The following is a 25,608-nucleotide window of genomic DNA, read 5'->3' as shown; positions in this document are numbered from 1 at the left end:
TGTTGCATTTCTGCATACAAACGCACAGCCTATAGGTTCTTCATACACCATTGAGTCATACTATCTGCTGGGTAATTCTTTCTGATTTTCACTCTGTGGATAATTATGTCCTTGAGCCTGTGTGGATGAATGTTTCTGCTTCTTCCAGGTGAATCACAGGGAAATGAAATCTGTACTCAAAAAGGGTAGAAAGTTTAACCACTTCATGCACACGGTATTCTGACATAGTCTGCATCCAAAGAGAAGCAACAATTTGCCAACGGTTCTAGCAGCTCTACATGCGTGTTTTACCTTGAAAGTTAATGGAGCTGCGCTGATGAAACCTTCGGTAATCGCAACGTTTGAATGCGGTCACGCTTAAAAGGTCCACATATGTAATTTCCTCCTTCCTCTCTTTCTGTTCCTTCAGTTGTCGTTGCTGTTTTTTGCACTTAAGCTGCACCGGAACAAGCTGAAGTGCAAAAATACAGTATCATCACCGTATGGAGTTGCAATGGAGAACAAGCATTGCTTTCTTATATTGTAAATATTCAGTGTGGAGTGCAGCCGTGTCAGCAGTCAGTGGATGACGGTTTGTGGCTGATGAATTCCACACAATATTCTCTCACGTTTTGTTCCGCACCACGCCCCGAGGGAAATATTTGACTGTTTAACTGTGTTTGTTTGCAGGTTGGTGTTTGTCAGGTGGAGATCTTACAGCTTTTGATGCAGGAAGAGCAAACTAGAAACTAAAGTTGTGTGCTGGGCTGCTAAATAAAGTAATAAAGCTCCAAACTGACTGCTTATTCAGCTTCTTATCTGTAGCTTCATTACTCCAAAGGTCTTTCTAGTGTCTTTTTTATAAATTGTCGAAATAAAAATATAAATTACACCCTTTTTTAGTCATCGACTGACGCACATACATCTACTGTTCCATCAACAGTTTTGTTGTACACATGTGCTTTATCTTCGATGCTCTTCCTCCTTGTATTTTTTTTTGTTTGGCAGCATGTGCAAAGACCTGTGTTTGTGTGCGTGCCTGTGCATGTGGGAGTACTTTTGGATCATCCTGTTCGACCGGCTAAGAAAAGAGCCGTAGATTGGCTAAGGCTTTTTTCCCCATCTCTCTCAAAAAACACAAGGAAAATAGCAGCCTGGAGGAAGGGATGAGATGAAAATAGATCAGTGGGCAAGTGCTGACTCACAAGGCAATGCTGGATGTCAGGACGGCATCCATTGCAGTATGCATCAAATTAAGTAGACGTTGTGTAACTCCGTCGGTAGCTGTAAATCTAACTGTATAGTATGACTGTTGTGTGTGTGTGTGTGTGTGTGTGTGTGCATTTCCCCTTTGCTTCCTACAGAAAAAAAAAAGAAGGAAGTGACATCACAGGAGCCATATATCATTTCTGACAGCGTTGCCCCGAGTCCTACAGGCAGGGGAGGGAGGCCAAATCCAGATGGATGAGATGCAGCCTGGTCAGCTAACTCCCGAGCTCATTCATCATGCCATGCTAGGAGCGTAGGCTGTCGGAGATCTTGTTTTGTAACGTGCTGCGAAATGGAACGAGGGCACAAACCCATGTGTACGTCAGAGTGTGATTAACATATCAGCTACCGTAAACACACAAGCTGTTCATTCACCTGCAGGGCACACACACACACACAGCCAGAAATCAAAAGGGAACTCAGCACCAAAGTGATTTGTTGACTGAAGTGGATGAGTCGACCTGCAAGTGGCATTTACATTAAAATATTATAATCAATATCTTTATCGTTAAAGTGTGACCTCACGTTGTGAAAGCTGTCAATTTTAATAATTAAATGACTGAATTTTTTTCACAGCTATGCAGAACTTTATAACCAATTTTATATTATTGTTTAGCTGCCTTTTTCTGTCAAAAAAAAAAAAAAACAACTGAAAAACTCAGAGTACATTTCCAGCTGGGCCCTGTTGGATTTTCAGGGAACAAAAAAACAGCAAATGGCAAAGTAAAGTCTGAAAATAGACTCAAAGAAACTTTGATACAGTCCTCAAGAGACGCTAAACTTTAAGAGCAAAAGCTGGAAAAAGCCTTAATGGGGGGGGGGGGATTCAGTACTGGCATGGGGCACCACAATGTTTGACAGTAGTCTAGCAGTATACCAGCGCTTCAGGTGTTAGCTATAGGTAGCTCACGATCCACACACCGTATGTGTGTGTGTGTGTGTGTGTGTGTGTGTGTGTGTGTGTGTGTGTGTGTGTGTGTGTGTGTGTGTGTGTGTGTGTGTGTGTGTGTGTGTTCTTCTTCTGACTTCAAACCACGTCAGGAACTCTTTCGTTATTTTTCCACAGAGCACCCAAGACCTCATAAAACCTTGGGTTAAATTCTTTACTGTTTCTTCGCCTCCCTTTTTTCAGTTCGTCCAGGAAGGTTTGCGTCACCTTATATCGATGCCGCCCGCCTTGTGATTAATGCCACCATGAATTAGTGCTTACCTTTAATAAAGAGACAATTAAAATTCAAGAATTAAACTTACAGCGATGGCATAAGCAGGACAAAAAGACAGATGCGTGGCTGATTTGAAAAAAGAAGCAGCCTGGTGATTAATCCTTCGTAACTTTAATTAATCATTTTGATGGGATACAAATGAATGGTTTCCAAACTGAGGAGCCTCCATTGAACCGTCAGATTAATCACGTAGGTCAAGTCTAGACTCAGCTCAGAGATAATATCATTTCCATGTCATTAATCTGATAACTTCTGTTAATTTTTATCCAAAATCCCACAAAGCACAAATCTGCTTTGTGAAGGAGACCCCTGGATAAAACTTACACATAAACATACTGAGTGCATTAACTAGAATACTGTCCCTGCATGTGAAGTGATAGTGAAGAGATAATAAGCACTGAGTCATTTTTAAATATCATTGATGTCCCTCAGTCCTCCTCCTGCGTGTCTCTCTGTGCTCGCTTTCCTTTTGAATGTTACACTTTTCTTGTGCCAGCAGTCCGACTGCTTTCAGCTGAATGCTGCTTTGTTCTCGTGTTTGTTGCAAGCAGAAGTCTGCTTGATGTTTTTAGCACTGCTGCAGCACGACTGATAGTCAAATGCAGCTCACAGTAAAATAACTATTCCAAATGGGTGGGTGTGGGCGCGTTATATTGAAAAGAAGGAAACTGGTAGTCTAATATTCAATAATCAAACGTCTGTCTGTGTCTGTCCTCAGGTTGAGGCTCTGAGGGATGCAGTCTCTGTTCGGCGGAGGGGAGCTGGGGTTGCTGGGAGGAAGCAGCGACCCGGGTGGCCTGAGGGAGGATGGTTGTGGCAGCGTGGCGTGGAACTCCTCCACCCTACCCCCCGACGATGTCTACTCAGCCTCCCACTTTGCCCTCATCACTGCCTATCAGGACATCAAGACAAGGCTGTCCTGCCTGGAGCGAGAGAATACCAGTATCAAGAGGAAGCTGAAGATCTATGAGATAAAGGTGAAGGCTTCTCACAAAGTCAAACATCACAAGACCTCGGCAAAAGAATTATTGATGTTATTTTCGTCCTCGTTCGTATCAGACGAAAGGCCTCCAGTTCCGGACGAGGATATGGCTGGTTTGTTTGTGATTTATTATTAGTGCTTCAAAAGGAGAGAGATCTGTCCACTCCCTCTTCAGCTCTTTCCATTTTCATTCAGAGCAGTGGAATTATTCAGAGATAAAAGGGAAGCCCACTTTGGTGGGCTTTGTTTCCTGGAGCACCAAGGGAATAAAAGTGGGAAATGATTCGATATTATCTGGCAGAAGGCTGGAGAAGTTGTAACTCATATTTCTGTCCCAAATTACAGGTTTCTGAACTGTTAAAACCCCACGTTGAAAGTATTAACCTGACTCCATCATAAATGAAGATGTGAAGGAGTCAGAGACGTGTCATCAAACTAGAAAGTTTCCCTGTTGATCTTTAGTTGACCTTTTTTGGTAGACTTTAATTTTTTTATTTTTTTTCCGTAAATCTGTTGAGATAAAAATCAACTTTTTAGACCCAGTTCAAATGTGACCATATGATCCAAGTTACTGAATTATGTAAAACCTAACTGCCAATAATTTAGCAGCGAGAATGTTCTACATGAATTTTGGACTGATTAAAAAATTATCTCCAATGACGTCCTTAGATGCAGCTTTTATAAGATTGTGAACATGTTTAAACAGATTCTAAGAATCCCACACGTGACCTATCGATCTTGAATCAGTTTAATTTGTCTTGCAGTTTTGTCTAACAAATATTAAGTGAATAACAGACGCGGAGTGGGTCATCCACTGTTTTCACAGTAGTTCAGGTATTGGAAACGTGCACGGAAGGTTTGAAAATGTTTCTGCAGATTTAAATTAAAAGTGTCCGCTTGAGTCAGCGATACCGTGGATATTCCTGCGTAGCCAGGCTTGTTAGCTTAGTAGAGGAAATCAGACAGCCTTCTGGTTGAATGAGGAAGAGATGAGGCAGAAATCCACCTCCTATTAGTAGCCGGGCCAATGGGTGAATTAGCATACAGGAATGGAGGGAGAGGGAAATGGAAAAGTGGAAAAAATAGTTAAATGGCCAGAAGGTCGCACAAGAGAAGGCAAATGAGGCAGTAAAAGGAGATGATGATGTAAAGAGCGAGGGAGAAATAAATCAATTCCTGGATATTCCTCTTCTTATTTATAGTTGTCTCCTTATTCCATGAATTATATGGAGCCAAAAGTCTAATGTGCCCCATTTCCCCTCATCTTGTTTTTTTTACTGGTTCTCCCTCTCTCAGCGAGCTGTTTGTGATGCCACAGAGACGTATCAGTAGCAAAGCACTTCTTTTGTACCGGAGACGAGGAAACAGGATTCAGTGACGATAAATTATCAAAGTGGCTGCTGTAGCTGAAATGCTGAGGAAGACATTTCCAAAAAGATGCATGCTGTTGCAGCATTATCGTCTAATAAGGATGCTGTCGGTACAGAAACTGACTCTTGTGTGATGTGCAGCTTCAGGAAAACACTGATTCTGGGTTAAACTCAAAAACTTACATTAAATGTTTTTCGTGCATTTTGTCGTATAAATCGATGGAAATTGCCGACCAATTGAAAAGCGGTTTAACTTTCCCCTTTGGACATTTGCGTGAGTGTAAAACTCCTGCCTCCTTGTAGTGAGCAGCTGTTACTGAAGGTTTTCTACATCCTCAGTGCCAGTGTGTGTGGCGCCTGTTCCCTGAGACACAGGTGTTGGTTTTGATAAAGCAGGTATAGAAGTTCCATAGATGTGGATAATAACCTAGAATCAACACTTTTGAGTCCAGATAATTCTAAATTCTCATGTGGGGAGAACTTTTGTCAAACGCTTGATTCTTTTCTGTTATTTTAAGGTTTATGCTGAGGACTTGTAAGTATTGCTGCAGGCTTTGTCTAAATACAAGCTTCCTGAGTAGCAGCTGTAATGATGCAGATGGGAGCGCTTCCTGCCGCTTTGAGCATTGTTTGAAGTGAGGCTGTTCTCCCGTTTTCCCCATGCTCAGCGGTGTGAGAAGTCTTGCCCCCCCCACCCCCCCGAGGGAGTTTTGCCTGTGTTCTGAACATTCACTGTTAAACTGAGCAGAGAGAGAGGTGTTCTGCTAAATGGAAAAAGGTTGTTTGCTCCTGAAATAGACTTTACATCAGCAGCAATGACTTCACACAGAAAATGAAAAGGCCCTTCGTACTTATGGCTGGCACTCTAAATGTAAATAGGTTCATTTAAGTTGAATCACATGCAGCGATATTATTTGTTTTTCCATCACAAGATCCCGACACCAAACAACAGTTTAGCTCAATAACGAGACAAATCGCAGTACATAATCCCCATAAATGCACACAGTAAAGAATTACATAACAGTCAGGCTTTAGAATGTGTATTTATGATCTGTACTGATGCATATAAAGCAGCTATTTCTGCATGTTCTAAGTATTTCTATGAGCTGCTGTGACATCAAAGCTGTATGTGTTTGTTTTATAACATACATTTATGCGGCGTATTGAGGCGACGCACTGGAAATACTTTTATAAATCTTATTTCTAATAAATCTCAAAAGACAAAAAAAAATTTAGTGATTCAAGAGTTAAACACAAAGTATATATCTTATTTATTTTCCGCCACATAACCCCATTGTTCATTATTTATAACTGTTTGCATATGTGTTTGTTTACAAACCCAAAGTGCTCAGCTGTTAAAAATGTATGAAGCATCTTTTTTTTTTTTAAAAATGACACCGTGTTATTTTTGCATTGTTCATTCTTTCTTTTTGAGGGATTTGTTTACAGTGACACAAATATGGAATATAACATTATATAACATGAAATTCTAAATGATGCTGAAACTCAACCGGATCAAACGAACCGTACCCTCATTATTGTGTGTCTCTTCCTGCAGTTCCCCATGATCAACGAGTTTGGGGAGAACACCAACTCCTACTGCTCCTTTGAGAACAAGGAGACGGCGCTGCTACACTCAGAAAATGGCAACTTGCAGCAAAGAGTCAACGTCCTGACCCATGAGGTAAGGGGAGAGCTGAGGACACGCAAGGGAGGGAGGGAGGGCGATGGATGAAGCGGAGAGGGAGGAGAGAGGCGCCAAAAGAAAGCAGAGATAAGAGAGAAGGCAGAGGCGATATGGGATATGTGTGAAATAAGCGGAAATGCTAATTTTATTTTTTGTCAAACCCACTGGATGCAATAAAAAAAAACCTAAACACAGGAAAGCTCATCCTCTGTGCTTGGAATGTGCAGGAATACCTCCGTGCTTGTGATTTAATTGAATTTAGAGTGAATTGAGGTCATACACACACACACACACACACACACACACACACACACACACACACACACACACACACACACACACACACACACACACACACAGAAGGACACCCAGAACTAATTAAGCACCACAGCTGCTGCCCAAGCAGAATTACTGGGATTGAGTGTTATAAAAATAAAATAAAAAACACAAAAAAACGTCCAAGCGTTAGTGTGACATGGGATTTTCATGCTGGTGTTCTATTTCTAAAATGGATGTATAATTGGGCCCAAACCTGGGCAGGATTATGCTGAATGGAAGAAAAAAGTCAGGGTCCTGCAGTTCATGCTGGGATGATGCTCCCAACGCAGGCCTCAAGTACAGAATGTGAACGTTACCTTTATACATTTACCTGAATGACTCTCCTTCCAAAGATGGAATGAAAGGATGGTGGCGGCGACTGTAATATGTTTGGTCTAGTTGACCCCCGCGCCCCTGATCCCCGGTTTCTGACTGACACAGGAAGTTAGCAGTAAAGTCAGTCGTACCAGAGGTAAAGAAGAAAATAAGAGCTCAAGGAAGGGGATGGTTTATGGGAGCAGCAGAAACATTTAGCATTGGACAGCCAAGGTCACATGGTTCTGACACGAGCATTCAGTGATGAAATGTGTCACGGCTCACTGAGCATGCTCTGCTAGGACACACACACACACACACACACACACACACAGATGCAAACTTGATCCCTTTCCATTCTGATGACTTGCAGTTATCAAGGTAAAGTGGTGACATATGTGCTGTCAGGGGCGACATTAGCAGAAATCAGAGGTCGCAAAGCATAAAGTAAAGATGCATTTAAAATTGATGCAGCCTCTCCTCACATGTCTGAGTCACGTGACTGCTAAGGTTATCAGCTGAGCATATATTTTTTAGCCCATGCTAATCTGAGCATGACACTACAGCGACTCTCTAAAGGTTTCAGCGATGGATCGTTACAAACATGAAAAGAAGCACACTAGGGAAAAATAAGTGCTTTTGTTGCCCTGATCCAGTGGTACTAAGTACAAGAAAAATAAATACACTTAAAAGTGACTAGAGGATATTTACAGCCATTGGAAAATTGAACAAAAACATAAAATATGACTATTTAGTGGATAAATCAAGGACACGATACAGCAAAACTGTCTCTCATATAGACTCAGGAGAACATTTAATGAGAACACCTAAAAATAAAGTTTCTTTATTTTGAAACGGCGTTTACAGAAATCCAGTTCTGCAGTAATTCTGCCCTCCTCACCTTGGCGACAATTTTCCACAAGCATACGTTACCATAGGCACGGCAATTCAGCCTCCCTGCTCCGACACATAGCAGCCATCGACGTCATTGTCCTCACACACTCCCTGTTTATCACCAGACGCTGCTGTTTCTCTCCCTGCTGTTCTCCACATTGTGTAAAGAGAGCATGCTCTTAAAAATCCCCTGCTTCACCTGCTCTAGAAACATCCCTGAATTTAATGTTTGCCCCCCCCCCCCCGCAGGTCTGTCAAAGCAGGATGTGATTTTTGCATCCATGCCAGATTGCATACTAAACCAGCAAGATGTCAAGAACATGATTTATGCATTTGTCAAGCTGGTGGAGGTTATATGCAGTCTAGTGTGTTTTTAGGATTCAGTGTCATAACTCAGTTCGACTACATAACGAAAAAACGTTTGATGAATCTAGCAATGAAAGTTTTGGGCGTATTTTTCCTTCTTTACTTTGCTCGGAAGTTAGAAAACTGATAATGTATGTCAAAATCCTCCTCCCTAAAAAATTTTTTTTAAAAGCTCTTAGCTCTTCTTTTCTCTATTTCGCTTCAGCTCCAGAAGAGAAAGGAGAGAGAGGAGCAGCTTGAGGATGTGATCCAGGCTTATGAGAAGATTCACATGGAGAAGAGCAACCTCCAGAGGGATCTCGACAAGATGGTCAGAGGAATTATTCAGTTTGCTGAACTGTGCATTCGCTAATTTACAGTCGCTCTGCACACGAGCCATATGGCCCATTAAATCATTCTGTGTCACACTCTGCTGATGGGGCCCAACATAAACCATAAAGCTCATGCCCGAGATCCCATAGAGGAAATGTGCATTATGGATGATTTCATTTTAAGTGCCAAATAAGCTATTTTACCAAAAGTATGCGGACGTATATGCACAAATTGACTGGTCAGGTATAAATATTGTCACCACAAGAGTGCAGGCTGTTAGTAGTAGATTAAGTGATTAAGTGATTTAGTATTGAGTATTGTACTCCCTGCATTTTTAAAGGTTGTACTAAATTCTCTCGTGGCCACATTAAAAATGCTGCTGGCTGAGGAAGACGATTCCCTGAACTGCAATGTTCCTGGTTCACATTTGGACAGGGGTTCTGTCCTGACACCCATTTGTCTCAACTTAATCAGTGTTTAAAATTGAAGCAGCAGGGGGCTGAGACAGCCAGAGCAACAGATACTGCATTTCCCATAATGCAACTCAGCATAATCTCAACTTTTGAAGGACACATATTATGTAGAAGTTACCCACAGAACACAATATGTAACAGTTTTCAGGAGTTATATTAGTCATCTTCATGAAAAGTATGAAAGGGATGAAAACACAAAACACAAAGCTACAAAACAAAAGGCAATAAAAGATGTAATCAAATTATACTCTAGTGTCTAGTCTTAGACTTAGAATATTTGTATTTCTGCAGCTTCAGTGTGATTTTTGTCTTAAATAAAATTTCTTTATTTTGCTGGGACTAAAAACGAAATAAAGTTCCTGATGTCTGTTTCTGTAGCATACAGACATACCATGTAGGTAGAATATGAAACAATTCAACATTACTCAGTGTCTGTATCACTCCCTCGTGTCAGAGGCAGGTGAAGGTTAATGTAAGTGATGCTCTGAAAGTACAAACAAAAAGACTAAGACGACATAAATTGCACTACATCACGTTGAAAATGCTCTTCAGGCTGCACTCCTCATTTCCAAGTAATTAACGTCTGAGTGAACCTTTCTTTTTATTACTTCTAGCAGTAAATCAACAAGCCTTCAGAGAGAAGAATCCTTTTAGAGTCAATGATACACAAAACCTCCTTGTTTTTTGTACGTGTGAGAACATAAAGTTTCAATTTAGCAAAGTCCTTTCTTTCTCATTACACCAGGAATTCCTATCATGTAATACAACAAGTTTTTAGCTTTATCTTCCAACCCATTTTATTTTCAATGTTGTGCATTTAGTAGATAGTGACTTCCAGCTGAATAAGTGCTTTTGGTTTTCCCCTCATCTGTAATAATAAACTGTGTCATGAGAATGAAATCCATGAGAATGAAGGCCATGAGAATGAGATCCATGAGAATGAGCAGCTCTTGACATCAAGCATCAGCAGCTAAAAGTGATCAAAGTGAATTTGGGACGAGGGATGCTAAAGATATAAAACCCGCCATATAAACATCTCCTCATGCGTTCATCAGTTGTGGCAGCAGGTGCCATAGCAGTGTGTGTGTGTCTGTGTGTGTGTGTGTGTGCGTGCATGCGTGCATGTGCGTGCGTGTGTATGTATATGTATATTCTACACTGTATATATGTGTAGAATATACGTAAAAGTATGAAAAAAAATTCCCCACGGGGATCATTAAAGTCAGTTTTTAAAAAATATGTATGTATGTATGTATGTATGCATACATGCTGTAGCTACATGTAGCAGTGGAGATGTGTTTGATCCTCAGACCAGCCTGGTGGAGAAGCACGTGGAGCGAATCCTGGGCCTGGAGTCGGCTCTGAGGCAGAGGGACAGCTCCCTGCAGAAGCTCAACATGCAGCTGCACAGCAAAGACATGCAGTACCTGCAGCTCCACGCCGGCCCGGACGCACACAGTGAGTAACACCATCATCATCATCACAAATACTGCTTTATGCGGACCTAGTCTAAATTTCTGTACGTGAAAATCCAGCAAAATGATTTTACCCACCCAGTTGAATTTAAAGCAATCCGTAAGCATCACTTTCTTTTTTCTTTTTTCTTTTTTTTAGTTCTTTCACTATTATTAAAACCCAAAAGGAATAATTTCCTATTTAGTATCAAAGAGTATTTTATGAGAGTTTTATGATTACGGTGATAATAAAAATGAAATGAATCCGTGATGCTGTTGATCTCAATAATGAGAAAGAGAATGAATAAAAATTTAATACCAACACGTCTCTGGTTTATCTAATCTGCATGTCAATTCATAATTAACTAGACGGCACTAAGAGAGCGTAAACCAAGGAAGCTCAGATTCCCCATTATGTCAATGTCACCTAAAAGCAACAGTCCTGTGATCATTTGACCTTCATTATGAGACGTTTTTGGGCATTGAACTCACCCCAACTTTGGAATTATTACTTAATAGTTAGTGAAAACAAATTATATTTTATAAATGGATTCAGGATTATTGCCAAAATGTCATGATTGCTCGTACGTAAACCACCCAGTTTCACAATAATCCATCATGTAGTTTATGCGTAATTAAGTAAAAATGGTCCGAGAGAACGGATGGATGGATGGATGGATGGATGGATGGATGGATGGATGGATGGATGGATGGACAGATGGATGGATGGGTGAGATTATTTGGGTCGGTAGTTTGGTTCATGCACCATTCAAAAAAAGAAGCTTAGAATTTCTCTATCTCTGCTCATCACTGCTCATTTTTCTCTCAATATTTAATCACATCCAACAATCTGGCTGTAAATCGTTTTAATTGAGGTCGGGTTAATCCTCGGTTTGTTATAGAGAACCACATACTGTATATTGTTCCAACTCCCCAGTCACAGTTGCAGAAATAAAGACTTCAGATCTTCCAGGGTACTGCTGATTGAAATTCAAACATTCTGGCTTCAAAAGAGCGAAGTGCCTGGAACTGGAAATTTGAGGATTGTTCTGTATTATTCCACCTGTTGCTGCCATCTGCACTGCTGAGTGATCTGTATTGTGATTAGTCTGCATTAGCAAACGCTAGAAAACCTGCGAGATGGACTGATAACAATGCAAATTAATTCCTCTGTCAGAAATGGAAAAAAAAAAAAAGTTTCAAAGAGGCTCTAACAGTGGAGGACCTCTCCACTGAATCATCTGCATTTGTGAGAGAGAAAAAAAATCTATTAACATTTTGGAATATGAAACGAAATATCCTCTCCAGGTCAGCGCTATCCATCATATTGAGCCTGCAATACAGACAGAACGACCTGCTACTAAAGAAAGTCTGGAAGAGTCACAAGATGGTGAACTCTGCCCTCTTTGGCTACTAGAAACTGTCTCCGCCACATCGACAGATGCCTCTATCGATGACACATCTCGATGAAGGAAAGAAGAGACATAATTTTGCATAAAAACTCTTATATTTAAATCAAAATCTGCATTAAATTAAATGAGAGTTAACTTTATTCCACATATGTATGATGGAGAGGAGGCTTCCAGCGTTAGCGGAGCTGAATCACAGCCGTGCCCACACAGATCACATCACCCAGGTACAATCTGGTAGAAGCTGCCCTCGGATGGAGAACGCCGCGTCAGTCGGGGTGAAACAGGAAAACACATTCATATCTTCTAATGTCACCCCTCTTCTTCTTCTTCTTTTTTTTTTTTGTCCTCACAGTGCTGGACTGTCCGGCCTTGACTTTGCAGAGCTCCCGCAGCCTGGACGCCCTGTCCGACCTCAAGCTGCAACAGCTGGAGGCGGAGCTGGAGGGGGCGCGGCAGGAGGCCCAGGGGGCATGCCAGCGAGAAAAGGAGCTGAAGGGAGAGTGTGAGAGGCTTAAGGAGGAGATGAGGATGCTGCAGAACAGCCAGAGGGACCGGGTTAGTGTCAGATGTCACACGGGTGGGCGGTTCGTGTTTGTCAGCACACAACCCATGTCAAGTACCTGAAATGTTGCATAAATCAGTTCAATCTATAGGAAGAGTGTCTCTACTGAGTCTCAAGTTACAGCGAAAAACACATTTGACTTATTTGCTGTTATAAGTTGAAGCACAGCTAAAATGTTAAGGTCCGTTAAATCGTCTTTAATTAATATAAAGTGATCACTGGACAGTGTTCGTACACGCACGTTCATTAAAATCTACTGTTTTCCAGATACACAAACATAGCACATACACATACTCACACACACACACACACACACACACACACACACACACACACACACACACACACACACACACACACACACACACACACACACACACACACACACACACACACACACACACACAGTAATTGAATAATAATCAAGGCTTGGACCTGTTTGCAGACGCTTATATCTGACTATTTTTTACCCTCACACATATTGTCTGACAGATTCTGTCCTGTATTCCACCGGCACCTTCACACTAATCTAATTTCATGCTCTGTTTCGACAGGAAATGACTTCTCCGTGCAAGCAGTGCGATGTGGAGTGGATAAAGAAGGTGGGAGACGAGCAGTAAGTGACCACAGCAGATCGCTGTCCCGGCTGGAGGGAGGGGGCAGAAAACACAGGCAAATGTCAGGCAGCAACAGATAATCCAACAAAAAGAGAGGGGATGTGAGCAATGAGGAGAAATGTTTCACAAAGAGACAGTATTAATATTTAGTCTGTGGGTACACTCAGCTGGAACGCTGCTGCTGACTGGAAGGAGGACCTGCAGGAGTCCAACCTGAACAGCAGGGGGCAGTGTCAGCACAGCACAGGATACTTTCCCGTCCATTTCCTGACGCCTGTGTGTGGGTTGGGCATCTCTGTGAGGCATCAGATCTTATCTGTCCATAGCTAACACTACACACACAAAAAATCAAATTTATCTTTCCACTCAACTTCTCAGTCACTTCAGACGATGACAGAAATGTCCTTTTGCTTTGAGAGACGAGGAAGATTCTCATCTGAAACTCCTCAGGCTGTTTATTAAATGTTCCAGTTGAAAGAAAATGTAAAAAAACAAAATAAAAAACAACACACACACACACACACACGTCAGGTTGGGCAGCTGACTCCCACACAAACAAAACCCCAGAAGTGTTTCGATGGGGAGCAAACTGAAAGTGAAGGCAGAAGCTAAGAGAGATTTGACTAAGCATGTGGTAGGAGCCCACTACTTTTTCCAGACCTCGGTCACCTTTTGGTTTTACTCACCAATACCGCTTTACTCCCACAGCAAACCTATAAAGTAATGTTCTTCCTTTTCTGTTGCTTTTTCTTGTAATTGGGCTCATTTAGTGTAAACTGCACAGATTGATTTGGGTTTTTCTTTAATCACATCTTCTACAACAGTAATCTGAATTTAAGAATCTGGAAAATTAAGTGCCAGCATTGCACAGTTTCCTATCAGGAGTTTAATATTGCATATAATTTATATTCCATTTAGATTACATGAGTACAGTACAGATTATAGAGGATTTTGTGTAATTTTAGCCACTGGGGTGTGTTCCAGTACTGTTTGAGATCTGAAAATAGTCAAAATAGTTTTTATGGGGAATAATCTGTCATTGTAACCTAAATCCTAGTACTTTCAAATCCTAACTACAGGTTGCTGTTGTTGTTATTGTTGTTTTTTTGTTTGTTATTTTTTTGCATCTGACTAAACCTTAAGCAGATTTGAAAAAAAATTTCAACATTGAACAATTACCGTTCACACATTACTCGCATATTTCATCGAACGTCTGTAGAAGTTAAAATGATCTGCCCCAAAAAACCCTCACCAACCACAAGCCACATGCAGCGACTGATGTTTCCTTCAAGTTTTCAATAAAGCGAGGCTGTTTCAAATAAATCACTACATGATTTTGAGTTGAAGAAGATAGCCATGCAGAAAAATCCGAAACAAACCAAGAGACATTTAATATTAACATAATGTAATAACATGAAGGTAAGATTTAGGAGACGATTTATTTAGCTCGAAAGGCCTCGCCGTTTAGCACTCTTCCCTCCATGAACAAAGCATAAAATCAATTTGTTAATTTCTTTTCAATTAAGAACAAATGAATATCTTACTTTTGCCACAAAGCACAACCGACCAGTGAAAGGCCATGCTGTTAATGTGAGCGAGCAAACGCCAGGCGGTTTGAAAAAGAACATTTAATAGCTATAAAATAGGAGTTCAGATCTCACAGGCTGCAGCGACGCCTCGCTCTCATCGGATCAGATCGGAGGTCAGATTTCAACCCACGCTCCATCCACTTTATCTCACACACACACACACGCACACACACACACCCACAGACACTACGATATACAGTACTCGTGCACCTGATTGATTTTATCGTATTATCGATGCTGATCACGCTCCTACAAACTATACTATACGTCGTACACACTGCGTACACACATATACAGCACATACTAGCTAAGACAAAGGAAACAAGACGCAGTAAACCTGCTGATGTGGTTACTTAAGAGATTTAACAGGAGCTATGATCCCATCAGTATCATACATGCCCCCCCCCCCCCCCCACTGCCTGCCCACCGTGCTGGTAAGTTTTCCTACCGATGCAATTAACAAATAATGTCTAGCCCTGAATCATTTCAGGGGGTTTTTTACCACCGACTCGTACCACAAAGTTTGATGACTGCTTTTAGATGAGGGAGGAAAGGGGGTTTGATCATGACTCCGTCTTGAGTCATAGCAGATGGTTGGGAAAATCAGGTGGGCCAGCGACAAATCCCAACCACCCATCGGACATTATGACTTATCTTCAAGAGTGATGGCCCCTGATTTTATTGCAGATTATTTTGCGATTTTAAAAAATGCGTCCTGGAAGCAGCTCAGTTTTGGGGTTTTAATTGTAACATGGTCATATCCTGTATATAGTTTGAAAGCTGAAGGACAATCTTTTCTAATGAGTCTAATTAGTACAGAGAAATGTGCAGCGTTCTTTTAATATGCTGAGAAGCAGCAGTAGTGAACGTGTGTGTGTGTGTGTGTGTTATTTTCTGTGCAGACAGGAACTTAAATGCTTTTCTCTCTGGTAGGTCTTTGTTTAGGTGTCGGTGTTGCAGTGGAAGTTCTCTGCTCTTATTTGTTTCCCCAGGATGTGAATATGCTTTGTTTGTCGTATGTCTATCTGCCACAATCTCTATGAAAGAATGAATTTGGTAGCATTCCAATAATCAAAGACGTTAAGTCGGCCGTCGGAGGTCGTTTCATCAGATCTTAGTTAGGGGAGACAATGAGGAAGATACGTTAAAAAATATTTTGGTTAAAAAACAGCATGAAAAGTATTAAATGTGGACATGAAAATGAAATAAAATGAAAACCTTATTAAAGGAAATTAAAATTTGAAGAACAGAAACTTAAATAGACGACAGGAGGGAGATGAGCTACTGCAAGAGTCTTAAAACTTTCAAAGTCAATGCCGGTTTAGTATCTGGAAGTGTGTAAATTTGTTGTCTATGAGACTAATCAAAGCTGACAGGTCTTAATTTAAGAAATTATTCACAGCGATGGTGTAAAGTTATTATCTCAACTGATTTCTAGTTAAATTTCAGGGTCTCACATCTCATCCTTTTTGCAGTGAACAGTCTAATTTAACGCTATCAGTGCTGGAATGAGTACACATCAGGTCCAGACTAAGCAGGTTATGATAAAGAAGTGATGAGGCAAGCTATAACTGTGTTTTTCCTGTCCTGTAATAAAAAACACTTATTTTAACTACTTAAAGTAAATGTCAAATCTGCCCGCATCTACAGCTCGACTCGCAGTAATTTAAGTTGTGGGATTCAGACCAGTTTTAATCTAATGAGGCAAGACAAAGTCGGATTGTTGTCATGGATAAAAGACACGGGAGCATGTGAGCCAAAAATCCTGGTTTATGGTTCTTGAAATAGAGTTTCTCTGTCAGTACAGCCCCCAGAGAGTCATGACACATCTTGCATGAAATGGTGTGATTTTAAGCACTTCAATTATGCACTGCGACTTGCGCTCTAAAAATATGAGCCTGTAAGCCTGCTCAATTAGCCAGCCTGATTTGTGAGGCTGTGTCAGTGCTGCAGAGCGGTTAGGAGTAGTATTAAAGGAAGCCTTTGATTACCTACCACCGATCGGTTACCATTCGACGATTAAACTGAGAACACAGTGTTTGCACACGTATGTAAGTGCCCTGTTCACCTGCATTGTAGTACCTCATGATGACAATGATTATGATAATTACGCAATTGTCTCTTCTCCACCTTCCTCCAGGGTGAATTTGGCTCTGGCCTACACAGAGCTGACGGAGGAGCTGGGGCGCCTCCAAGCACTGAGCTCCAAGCAGACGGAGATCCTGAGGAAAGCCTCGCAGGAGCAGGCTAGTCCAGGTTAGCAGTGATCTGTAACATTGCATCATATTTTATGAGCTTGTTATAAAAAAATTTAGGAATCTACTGATAACATATATTATATATTTAGCTTGATGTAATTCCTCAGTTGCTGTTTCCGTATTATTTGCTGCCAGGTGATGGTTTGTTGCTTCTGTTTTCTCACTTGAAAATTAAAGACAGAAGCAGATGTGGAGTAAAACTATACTAAACCGTAAAAACACCTCTCTGTTTCTGTCACGCACAGTCATCGCCTCATTGTAGAGTGTCTACCGCTGCAGCATAAACAACACATGCATTCTCTTTACCAGGTAGACATCAGATGTATAAAAAAAAAAAACATAAAACACACTAAATAAACGACAAAACAAAACACTCTTTAATTTTTTGATATATGAGAAGTGGGATTTTTTTTTTTTCTTGGGCGTTACAGTTCAAAGTGTGAACTAAGCCGTCTCTTATGACTCTTTCCTCCTCATTCATAGGCTCGGAGATGAGCCCTCTCCCCCCCTCCTCCTCTTTTAACACCTCAGCCAGCCATAAATGATGTTTCCTTTCTGATACACGTAGTGGAGCTGAAGTGGTGACTAGAGGGGGGACTGACTCACCAGCACAAAATTGTGCAACACTGCCTGAACAGATCAAAATACACCAAAGTGTGTTTCTGTCAACTGAATGAAAAACGCTAAAATATTTGAAGGTAATAAAAGTGTTTCGACATTTTTTTCTCTGTGTGTGGGCTGGAAATATTGATAGCTCACCGTTGTTGTAGAAGAGTGGAGTTGAAACCCTGAAGTAGACAAAAGTAAGTGGACTCCTAAATCATACACGAATAAAGGATTTTATGGTTTTTTTCCCCCCCCTCCCTATCAGTCCAGCGTCACTCTCCCATCAACCACCAGCGCCACTCTCCGGTATCCCAGCGCCATTCGCCCATCTCACAGCGCCACTCCCCGGCGCCGCCTCAGCTTCACCACTCCCCAATCCAACAGAGACGTTCGCCGGTGCTGCAGCGCCTCTCCCCGGACATGCACCGCCGCTCCCCCCTGCTGGACGTGAACGACGGCCCGGCCTCCTACTCCAGTCGCCCCCCCAGCCAGCACCTGAGGGCCAGCTTCCAAGGCCGGCGCAGCTACTCCGAGGTCGCAGACCCCTCGGCTTACCAGTGCCCGCCCCGCTTCTCCCTGGACCCTGTCTCCACACTGCCTAAACCTCGACCTTACATCGAGGGCTACCCTAAACAGCCCCCCCAACACGTGGGTTCTCCTCATGGTGGACTTCAGCACAGAAGCTCCCCATCCGCCCATCAAAGTGGAGCAGGAGGAGACAATGAGAGCTCCATGCGCCACTCCAGGGAGATGCCGTTCCCACTGTCTGAGGTGGCCCATCTGCATTTTGAGCCCCCTCCTCCTTCTACCCCGGCCCCCCAGCCCCCTCAGTCCTCTGAGGATGAGGAGGAGTGGACCTGCCCGCATCCAATCAGCCCACCGAGGACACTGGGAACGCTTTCTGCTTCGGTGCCCAGCGGCGTCATGAGAGGCCCTGCGTCCTGCTCGGCCTTCCCCATCCCTCAGAGGTCCAACACCCTCAACTGCCACCCCCAGCCGGGGTACATGACAGCAGAGCACGCCCAGTCCTGGCCTTCAATCAATGTGAGTTTAAGCATGTTTTATCACATTATAATAGCTTTTGTAATTATATTCGGCCAAACTGCACAATAAAAACTTTGTTGAGAGCACAATGTTGTGGTGATGTAACTGTGTTGCCTCCCACAAGATGACTAAAGCCGTGTTTTCCACGCAAAGCATCGGGATATTTTAGTTCCAGGTTGCTTCGGTCCATCATTGTCTGAGTTGCTGTCGTGGTCTCAAATCGAGAAAATTGTAGGGTTCTGTTTTTTCTTTCTTAATATGACAAAACGGAATATATGAAATATTAAAAAAAGTTGTCTGAAATTAAATTATTAAGTCCCAGAAAAGTTCCTGTGCTTTCATAAAGTACTGATCTGTAAACCAGTAACTTTTCAGGGAGTAAAATAAGGAATCTGTAGACCACCTTGGGATTGTAGTTCCTAGAGAAACTTTCTGGAAGTGGAAGTGCAGCATGAGTTAAGGGCCTAGTGTGTGTGTTGTTTTTTGTCATTTCTAATTATGTGTGTGTTGCTCTGCAGCTCTGGATGGAGACCGAGGAGAGCGACATGAGAAGCTGCCCTCTCTGCCAGCTGATATTCCCAGTCGATTACCCCGACGATGCCCTCATCAAGCACATTGACTCCCACCTGGAGAACAGCAAGATCTGAACGCCGCCAGCAGGCCACCGGCTCCCTTCTGCCCTCTCCTCTTAAAAAAACATTTAAGAGTTCGGTAGACCTGGCCCAAATGGAAAGTCAAACGTAGGCGATCCATTTACTGGTGCGAAACCAGTTAGCTACGTGCGATAATCTATAGGTAAGGATGCAAATAACGGGCTCGGGCCCCAGGTATGTTTCAGTGTTCAGACACGGGTTGGCGTTGGATTTGTGAGTCCACATGCGGAGATGCTTTGGAGATCGCCCCTTGATAAAGTCCTGCCTGTATAATTACTGGGTCGGGTCGCTGCTGTTTTTTCCGTATGAGTGTTCTTCTGTGGTTTCAGCCAGTTCCAGGTGTCGTGTTGTTTCTTCGCTTCACAGTGTACTACACTTTGATTTCGCAAAGTAAGCCAAAGATGAGTTACGAGAGGCAGGCTGGAAGGTTTCAGGGGCTCCGCATGTCAGAGAGTTAGTTCCTGCGTTCACCAGTAAAACCACCAAGGAGATCAGAAGCATCTTTTTAAACAGACTATTCTCACCACTTAGCTTTAAAGTCTCACACCTGCTTGGATATTTTCTACACACACACATTATATTTACAACAATGTTAGACGAAGATTGTGTTGAGGACGTGCCAAGGAGAGGTTAATGACATGTGGGATTTTGATTTTGTGGAATGTTGTTTTTTTTTTAAGCTAAAGGAAGGATGTAACGTCACCGATAAAAGAATTCCGATGATGCCAATTTGCTTTCATTTCTTTGAAATGAAATGTTTCTCTAAAACATTCCAGTCTCACTTTTCATCTGCTAAGAAATCCGGTGAAATGAATATGAAAGCGTGTTTGGATCGGTTAGGTTCATGCAGTTGTGACGGTGCCCTGCAGGGCGGGGCCATAATGTGTCTTATTTATTAAGTAGGGCAATTTTGTTTTTGGTCAGAATATACCTTTATGCTTGCGGCCTGTTCCAAAAAAATTTTTAAAAATCTAGTATTTTAGCACTTTAAGTTAGCATATTCTATACAACGTGTCTGTTTTCAGTCCCCATATATATTTTCGCTGTATAATTTACTATTTATATTGTCAATCTTTAAGGCAAAAAAATATCAAGATATATTTTTGCAAATGTCAACGCACCACTTCTGGAGTTGGTGTCCCTCCCATGTGCTTGCACACTGCTGTATATAGAGAGGAGTGGAAGATGTAAAAACTGCATGGGGCTTCTGTGCAAAAACTTTTAATTGTCAACTGGGTCTTCCTCAAGATCTGAGCTTCAAAACAAGTGGATGTCACGAATGTCCAGACGACCCAAGGATAAAAGAAAAGAAAATTCAAGAACAAACACACAGATGGATGCATGAGATCAAGATTTCTGACAAGTTTTAATGTGTGTTGCTGTACATCTCTACCATGAAGATCTGATACCTAAAGCATCGTCTCCGATACGAAAAGTTCTATCTGCAGGGTGACAGTACCGTACTCTTCTTTTGATACATGCTTTAGTTTATATCATGAGTGGAATCTTAACTCAAAGATCTGCTTGCATTGCAGTTATTTTATAGAACAAAAAGACAGAAAGTCGCAGCGATGTCAGCAAATCTGAGGCTTTCAATCACATTTGTAGTTTCTAATGTGGGGATGTCCCTATACACACACACACATAAGAACACACACATATACACCCATACATACGAGGAAATGTACTAGATAAGAGCACACAGGGCAGTGATTGCGGTAACAGGATGATGTAGGATGTAGGTTTCATTTCTTTACATCAGGTAACTTCTCTTGATCAACCGTCCTTCTCTGCAAACTTCCAGTTCCTGTTTCAGGAGTGTGTCAAGAAATGTTAGATTGAAGGATAATTCTGGTTTAATACAAATGAAACCTCATTTCCATTCAATTGTTCTATTGCTTATGCTAACACTACTCACACAGCCAATCGCTCGTCTAGGAAAGCAGCAACATTGCTGAGACATCGTCAGACATTGCCTGCTGTTGATAAGCTAACATTCTTGCTCAGCATTCACTAGCATCGCCTCTGCATCATTATCCTTTTTACATCATTTTGTCTATTTAAAAAAAAAAAAAAAGCTAGATCTTGCCAAGCTGTTTGCGGGCATCTTTGCTCATGTTTTCATAAACAGTTTTAATAGTTGATTTAAAAAACATGTTTGACCCATGAACTCACGCCTCCTGTCACTTTTTTTTTTAAAGAACAGATTTTACACTGTCAGAGAGAGTCAAATAAACCCGGACGATGCAACACAGCTGAATAAGCTATGGTGGCTTCCGCTAATTTGGATGCTACAACTTTCTCCCTCAGAGATCTACACCTCCTGATTGACTTCCTGTTGATCAGTCGCGGCGTGTCAAAGATCACACAGTTGAATACTGAACAATTAAACCATTGGACCTATCAGTATGTCTGTGCTGTTTTGTTGTTTGCCTTTATAACATTATGATTAGACAGTTTATTTGAAGACCTCTGCTCACAGCCACCACCACTGCAAAAATTCTTCCTGTGAGGAAACTCTGGAAATATCATAAATAAGTACACTTGTCTTCCCTTGATTGAACATCTAATGATGAATAAAGGAGTTACTTACTCAGTCTGACACGACAAAAAGGCAGCACAGAGATACTCAAACATTAAATTCAAGAGGGCTGTAATGAAACTATTTTATGCTGTATGTATGTTCCTATATCACATTGTGTAAAGATATTTAAAATTGTGTACAGACAGGTATTTTGCAAGTGTGTTTGGCTAATGCAACGTGTACTCTATTAGTCAACAAATTATAATTGGAGTGTCTGAAAATCCTTATATATCATGTGAACTACCAAGTACAAATGATACCCTAGTTATACAAAAGTACCACCCTGCACCTTTCCTCTTTTGTTCACTGTGTACTGTACTGGTATGTCCTCTACACAACTAATTCCCAAATATGAATAGTAATCCATCAGTTTTTAAGCTCTGGTCATTAATGATCACATGATCTAGACTGAACATGTATAACCACAAGTACAGTCTTGAATCAGAAAGGAATGTTGAAAGATTTTGGTTATTGTATTTTAACAAAAAATATCTGTGGTGCATATTTTTATAATTCAAAATGCAGCGAGGAAAGAAGCGCATCAATCTGATCTGATGATGTAATCCAAAAACAAAAGTGACCCCACAAGGGTTTAAACTTAATTTAAAAGTAAAACTATGTAATTTGAGGTAGAGGTACGGTTCAGGTACTTCTGTCATTTTATTGATCTATAGAAGAACAGTCATGAGAGTTTGTCCCCACACCTAGATAGATAGAACCCACACAGGACATGGTTACCATGTTTGCTGTTTGTTACAGAGTGTTGGAAGATGCTACATTGTGGTTTATGGTTCTGGATGTATGTGGGTGGGTGGGTGGGGGGCTGCATAGCAACCAATACATGTTGGCCAGCAGCAGTATTACAGAGTGCTCACTCCCAGCATGAGATCACAGTGTGTCTCACACACACACACACACACGTTTATTCTGCAACATATCCTCAAATACGGATGCTGTGCTGAGGTCAGTCACACCGTGGTTCAAGGTCGCTATGTGTCAACCTCAAAAACTGAAACTATCGCATCAGTTGTCTTCTTTTTTTTTTCTCATCGCGTGTTCTAACAGCAAACGGACTCCTTGGTTTACTCAGGTGATGAACAGACAGACAAAACCAGCTGGTGAAAAGATCAAATCCGTGTTAAATATTTATTTTAAATCTGATTAACTCAGGAGACAAGTGGCAAACTGTTACACCTTAAAAAACAGAATAGTCTGATTTTTCATTCTTGTAGTTCAGCTCTCCTTTAAGTACTTATGTGAGTCGGGTTATCCTCATGGGTAACGTTAAAGGCACACGGTGACCTCACACTAATGAATGAACATTAATGAACTCTCCACAACACTAATGAGAAATAACGGCCACACTACAGCATTTGAGTGGTGGAAGAAAACTCAAATTCTTCTTAAGTGTGATAAGCAAAAAGAAAAAAAACAGAGGTATATAAAGAGTCACTTTTTCTGTCTGTAAATATTCCTATAAATAAACTGGAACTTGCACTGAAGTGATTTAAGAGCTGGTCTCTTTATCCTTTGCTCTCTGTTGTTCACCTCAAATCCTTTGACACTCATGAAACATGAAGCCCTGTAAGGGGATGTGAAATATTTTAAAGTAAAATGATCGTTTTTATTCTTGAGTACTTTAAAGCACATATAACGTGTTCAGTCTATGAACTGCATCCTCAAATGTTCTTAAATGTGCACACTAGAAAATGAAGTTTGGTTTAATATTAGCTGCTTAGATATGCTACATTAAAAGCTTCACCTAACAGAACTCTTACCATATATTTTATTGTGTATATAAAAAAGGAAAAACAAACTATTTTTAAATTGATTCCTTTTTCCTTCTTTTTTTTTTTTTTTTGTAAATTCACTTGAGGTGAAGTTGGGGCATGAACTGTAGTGAAAAAGGGTAAGGGTTCTCATTATACCATTAATTTGAGGAAACTTATTATTTCACTCAAATGTGAAACAAAAGAACCTAAAACAAAACAGAAGTATTAATTACTGTCTAATACACATTGACTGCCATCAACACATCTTTTAATTATAACAGAGCCAGAAGCAATAATTTTTTAAAATATTTTTTTAAAAGTATATACTGTATCTTAATTATGGAGGTGCAAAAATCTTGTGTTAATAATTACTGCACATAAAACATCATTTCAGAAAAGATCAGCTAATCCACTCACATGGCTTCTACCATATAAATATGAACTTAATAAATGTTCCCAGTATTGACCTTTTGGCCCCCAAAGAGCAGAACTCCTGAAAACAAGCCCCTGACCCATTTTGTTTACCTCAAAACCTCCTGCCTTCATCTGCCAAGTTTCATAAAAAGCTTGTTTCCTACAAGTTTAATGCTGTGCCGCTAACCACTGTACATACCCTACCTCAGGAAAAAAACCCAAAATGCACCCACCCATCCGGGCCAAAAACCACAAACTATGTCAGAATTACATGAGAAGCTAAAGTAGACGCCTAAAGCGAGGCCTAACAGATTTTTTAAAAATGTATAAATAAAACACCCAAGCTAAGCCAATAAGTGGTGAAAAGCAGCCATTTCTGCTCACTGATCAAAAACAACATCTCTCTACTTAGAAACACACAAACGCTGCCACTACTTTAAATAGACAGCAGAACGCAGGCGTCACTCAAAAACACCAAATTCTTAGAAGTCATTGTTTTTTCTGCATTTCCAATAAGCCTCAGATCTCTTCCAGACAGGTTTCTTTTTTTTATGGTTGTTCTATTCAGATGTAATAAGTCAGTAATACATCAACATATTGTAAAACTATCATCGTAAGTCAAATTCTATAATAAAGTTCAATGTATTCAGAATTTATGTGTATTTTTACAGGTTTGGAGTTTTTGAGTTTTTCAGATTTCTTTGATGGCAAACAAAACGAAAACACAAAAAACTCAAGAAATTCCTTTAATTTCCAGTGAAATAAACATGACTTCATCTAACTGACTAAACTAGTTTAGTTCAAAACGTGGAGGTTGTTTTAAATGTGAGAGCACTTGGTAAGTGTGGTGACAATGGTTTGGAATTTGAACATCATAGAAATGAAAAATCAGGGATTAAAAGAAAACTAAAAAATCTCTGAAGTTTCTTTTAGCGAAACAGTCAGTTGCCAAAAAACTTTCAGAAGAAAATGTTATTTTTGGACATTAGGAACCCAAAAATTAATGATGGAATCTATAATAACAAATACAAATGTGATGAACCATTAATCAAATCGAAGTATATTCATTTAGTGAATAAGAGGTTGAAGTCAATGAAAATGCTTATAATACTTATGTATTTTTAATTGTCCTCTTTGAAATAAAAGCAGCAGCATGGCAAAACATAATCAATAAAAATATTGAGATTTAATCAATTTGCAGGTTGAAAAGAAAATATTTTTCCATCTCTATTTGGGACGTGTTTGATCAGCCCACTAGATGGCCACATAAACTACACAAACAACAGACAGGGCTACTGCCATGTCATTATTTACATATTGTTTGTCTTGTAAACTGAAAAGCTCAGCTCTTTGCATACATGTGCAATCCTTCGAAGTCATCTCAGATGCTAAAAAACACAAGTGCAAAACAGCATTAAATTCAGATAGAAGGTGACTGCCACTGAAGAATTAATT

At 40.8% G+C, this 25,608-nt stretch overlaps 1 protein-coding gene across 1 annotated transcript; it reads left to right on the top strand.

Moving 5' to 3' along the window:
* The first annotated feature begins 3,205 nt into the window (after window positions 1–3,205).
* On the top strand, window positions 3,206–19,377 carry LOC137588767 (TANK-binding kinase 1-binding protein 1-like). Its single transcript, XM_068306036.1, has 9 exons — window positions 3,206–3,448; window positions 6,382–6,507; window positions 8,609–8,713; window positions 10,499–10,646; window positions 12,407–12,609; window positions 13,171–13,232; window positions 16,963–17,078; window positions 17,952–18,730; window positions 19,249–19,377. Exons 1-9 carry the CDS (start codon window positions 3,206–3,208, stop codon window positions 19,375–19,377), a joined length of 1,911 nt encoding a protein of 636 aa, XP_068162137.1.
* The last annotated feature ends 6,231 nt before the right edge of the window (window positions 19,378–25,608 follow it).

The sequence above is a fragment of the Antennarius striatus genome, chromosome 21, assembly GCF_040054535.1.
Source record: "Antennarius striatus isolate MH-2024 chromosome 21, ASM4005453v1, whole genome shotgun sequence".
In the NCBI taxonomy this organism is placed as follows: domain Eukaryota; kingdom Metazoa; phylum Chordata; class Actinopteri; order Lophiiformes; family Antennariidae; genus Antennarius; species Antennarius striatus.
This window is presented reverse-complemented; position numbering and strand designations above follow the sequence as displayed.

Bases quoted from the DNA above. Each gene is read 5' to 3' on its own strand.
- LOC137588767 (XM_068306036.1), top strand. From the start codon at position 3,206: ATGCAGTCTCTGTTCGGCGGAGGGGAGCTGGGGTTGCTGGGAGGAAGC. The intron at 12,610-13,170 runs GTTAGTGTCAGA...CTGTTTCGACAG, and splicing joins AGAACAGCCAGAGGGACCGG to GAAATGACTTCTCCGTGCAA. The intron at 13,233-16,962 runs GTAAGTGACCAC...ACCTTCCTCCAG, and splicing joins AAGAAGGTGGGAGACGAGCA to GGTGAATTTGGCTCTGGCCT.